This window comes from Colobus angolensis, unplaced genomic scaffold (genome assembly GCF_000951035.1).
Source record: "Colobus angolensis palliatus isolate OR3802 unplaced genomic scaffold, Cang.pa_1.0 Scaffold28, whole genome shotgun sequence".
Classification (NCBI taxonomy): Eukaryota; Metazoa; Chordata; class Mammalia; order Primates; family Cercopithecidae; genus Colobus; species Colobus angolensis.
The window spans coordinates 4,525,056-4,527,770 of record NW_012116043.1 but is presented as its reverse complement, the minus strand read 5'-3'; the positions used below and the strand labels follow the sequence as shown (position 1 = coordinate 4,527,770).

General features: G+C 51.6%; 1 protein-coding gene across 3 annotated transcripts in view; it reads right to left on the bottom strand.

Annotated features, from left to right (window-relative positions):
• The window catches only part of RILPL1 (Rab interacting lysosomal protein-like 1), a 63,735-nt gene that overhangs the window by 24,033 nt on the left and 36,987 nt on the right, over positions 1-2,715 (bottom strand). For all 3 annotated transcript variants that reach the window (XM_011948444.1, XM_011948447.1, XM_011948445.1), the window contains one exon: positions 1,230-1,402. In XM_011948444.1, the coding sequence (XP_011803834.1) occupies positions 1,230-1,402 (173 nt within the window). The remainder of the gene's footprint in view (positions 1-1,229; positions 1,403-2,715) is intronic.

Below are 2,715 nucleotides of genomic sequence, written 5' to 3'. Positions count from 1 at the left end.
CGCCCGTCTCGGCCTCCCAAAGTGCTGGGATTACAGGCTTGAGCCACCGCGCCTGGCCCGTTTCCTGTCTTTACACAGGCTTCCCTGTCTCTACACCTCTGTGGTTTCTTCTACCCAGAATATACCCGTCACCCCTCAACATCTCCCATATCTAAATACTACCCTATCCCTCCAGGAAGGCCCAGTTCAAATGCTGCCTCCTCCAGGAAGCCTTCCAATTTCCACCCCATCTACAAACCAGATCTCTCCCACTCTCCTTTCTTTTTTTTTTTTTTGAGACAGGGTCTCATTCTATTGCCCAGGCTGGAGTGCAGTGGTACAAACATAGCTCACTGCAGCCTTGACCCTGGGCTGAAATGATCCTCCTGCTTCAGCCTCCCAAGTGGCTGGGACTACAGGGTGAGCCACCACACCTGGCTAATTTTTCAAAATTTTTGTGTAGAGATGGGGGTCCCACTATGTTGCCCAGGCTGGTTTTGAGCTCCTGGGTTCAAGTGATCCGCCTGCCTTGGTCTCGCAAAGTGCTGGGATGACAGGCGTGAGCCACCGCGCCCCGCCTCTCCCATCTTTGAACATCCAGTGTACAGTCAGTAAACCTTTCAATAAAAATGTGTGGTATTATATTTTTTATGCATCTCTGATCTTCCCCACTGGAGCAGGGACCACCTCTGGTGCGTGGGTCCTTCCTTCCAGCTTTCTATTCAACAGATATTTGTTGTGCACCTACTATGTGCCAAGCTCCATTCTAAGTACTGGGAACTTAGCCATGGATGAGATAAATAAGACTTCTGGTCTCATGTTGCTTGTGGTCTCATGTGGAAACCAACAATAAAGCAAGCATGAGAGTGAACAGGATAATGTAGGAGGTGAAAAGGGTCACAAAGACAGTAACACCGGGGCCGGGTTTCATTCATTCATTCATTTAAAAAAGAGATGAGGTCTCGCTTTGTTGCCCAGGCTCATCTCGAATACCTGGGCTCAAGCCATCTTTCTGCCTCAGCCTCCCAAAATACTGGAATTAAAGGTGTGAGCCCCGGTGCCTGGCCTGGGCCCAGGAGTTTCAGAAAGGGGTTGTGAGCTTGTATGTAAGTTCTTTAGGCCAGAGAGGGTACCCAAACAAGACACTGATGAAATGCTTGTCTTCCAGGGGTAAGAAGGTAACTGTACAGAAACTCTGGCTAACCTCAGGAAGGAGCCAGCTTGGGCCGCCCAGCCCCAGGGACACTTGCCTCTTGTAGTAAGCCAGCTCCTCCTGCAATAAGAACACCCTGGACTTGAGCTCGTTCCTCTCGTGCAGCACGTCCCGCAGCTCCTGCAGGGTGAACCGGGGGCGGTTGGGGTCCTTCAGCTCCATAGCCACCTTCTCTGCGTCGGAGATGCTCTCCTCTCCAACCGGCTCTGTCTGGAGGAGGCAGAGATGCTGCTAATGAATTCTTGGCAGCCACTGCCGGCACCCACTCTCTATCCTGAAGGAGCCCGAATTCTCCCCCTCCCTGGGCACCAGCAGCCTGCGGAGGGTGCTATTTTCAGCACTCGCGGGCGGCCCCTGCTCACGTTCTGTACAGTTTCCCTCTGGAGGTGGAAACCAGCGGCCACCTGTTCATTGTTCGCCTTCCCAATAGCCGAACCCACGGACCCCGCACCTCCCCACTTGACTTGGGGTTTCATTACAAACATGACAAGGCATCCAGGGAGGAGCTGTCACACCTCCCCTGCCCCCACCCTCGTACATCTGCTGCTTCCCCTTCCAGGCCTCCTTTCATCTCCTTACGAAGACCACTGCTAATTTGGCCAGAGTGGCTGGAATCTCAGCCCACACACAATTCTCCATTCCTTTTTCATTTGACAGTAAGTCATATCCAGTTTCCCTGTTGTTACGGGCCTTCTGGTTAAGTCCTTTCCTCCCCAGTGGCTTTGGGTATCTGGAGTTCAGTGGAAGCCCGACGGGGGTGCACACTCAGCCATTTCTCTGTGATGCAGGTGACAGACAGATCCCAGCATCATGCTAAGTCACCTGCCCAGGTCACACCCACACCCACCCTCTCACCTTCTTGCACAGGAAGAGAGCCTTTTTTAAAAAACGTGGTAAAATATGCATAATCTACAATGTACCATTTGAACCTTTTAAAGTGAACAATTTGGAGGTGGCATTTAGTATACTCGCATGTCACACAACCGCCACCTCTGTCCAGTTCTAGAACATTTTCTTCACACCAGAAGGAAAACCAGTACTTATTATTATTATTATTTTTTTCTGAAATGGAGTTGCACTCTGTCACCCAGGCTGGAGTGCAGTGGCGTGATCTCAGCTCACTGCAACCTCCACCTCTTGGGTTCAAGTGATTCTTGTGCCTCAGCCTCCCAAGTAGCTGGGATTACAGGTGTGCACGCCACACCAGGCACATTTTTTTTTTTTTGAGGTGGAATCTCACTCTGTCACCAGGCTGGAGTGCAGAGGCGCGATCTCAGCTCACGGCAAACTCCGCCTCCCAGGTTCAAGCCATCCTCCTACCTCAGCCTCCCAAGTAGCTGAGTTTACAGGCACCTGCCATTATGCCTGGCTAATTTTTGTATTTTTAGTAGAGACAGGGTTTCACCATGTTAGCCAGACTGGTCTTGAACCCCTGACCTCAAGTGATCCACCCACCTTGGCCTCCCAAAGTGCTGGGATTACAGGCATGAGCCACCGCGCCCGGCTGAAAACCTGTACTTATG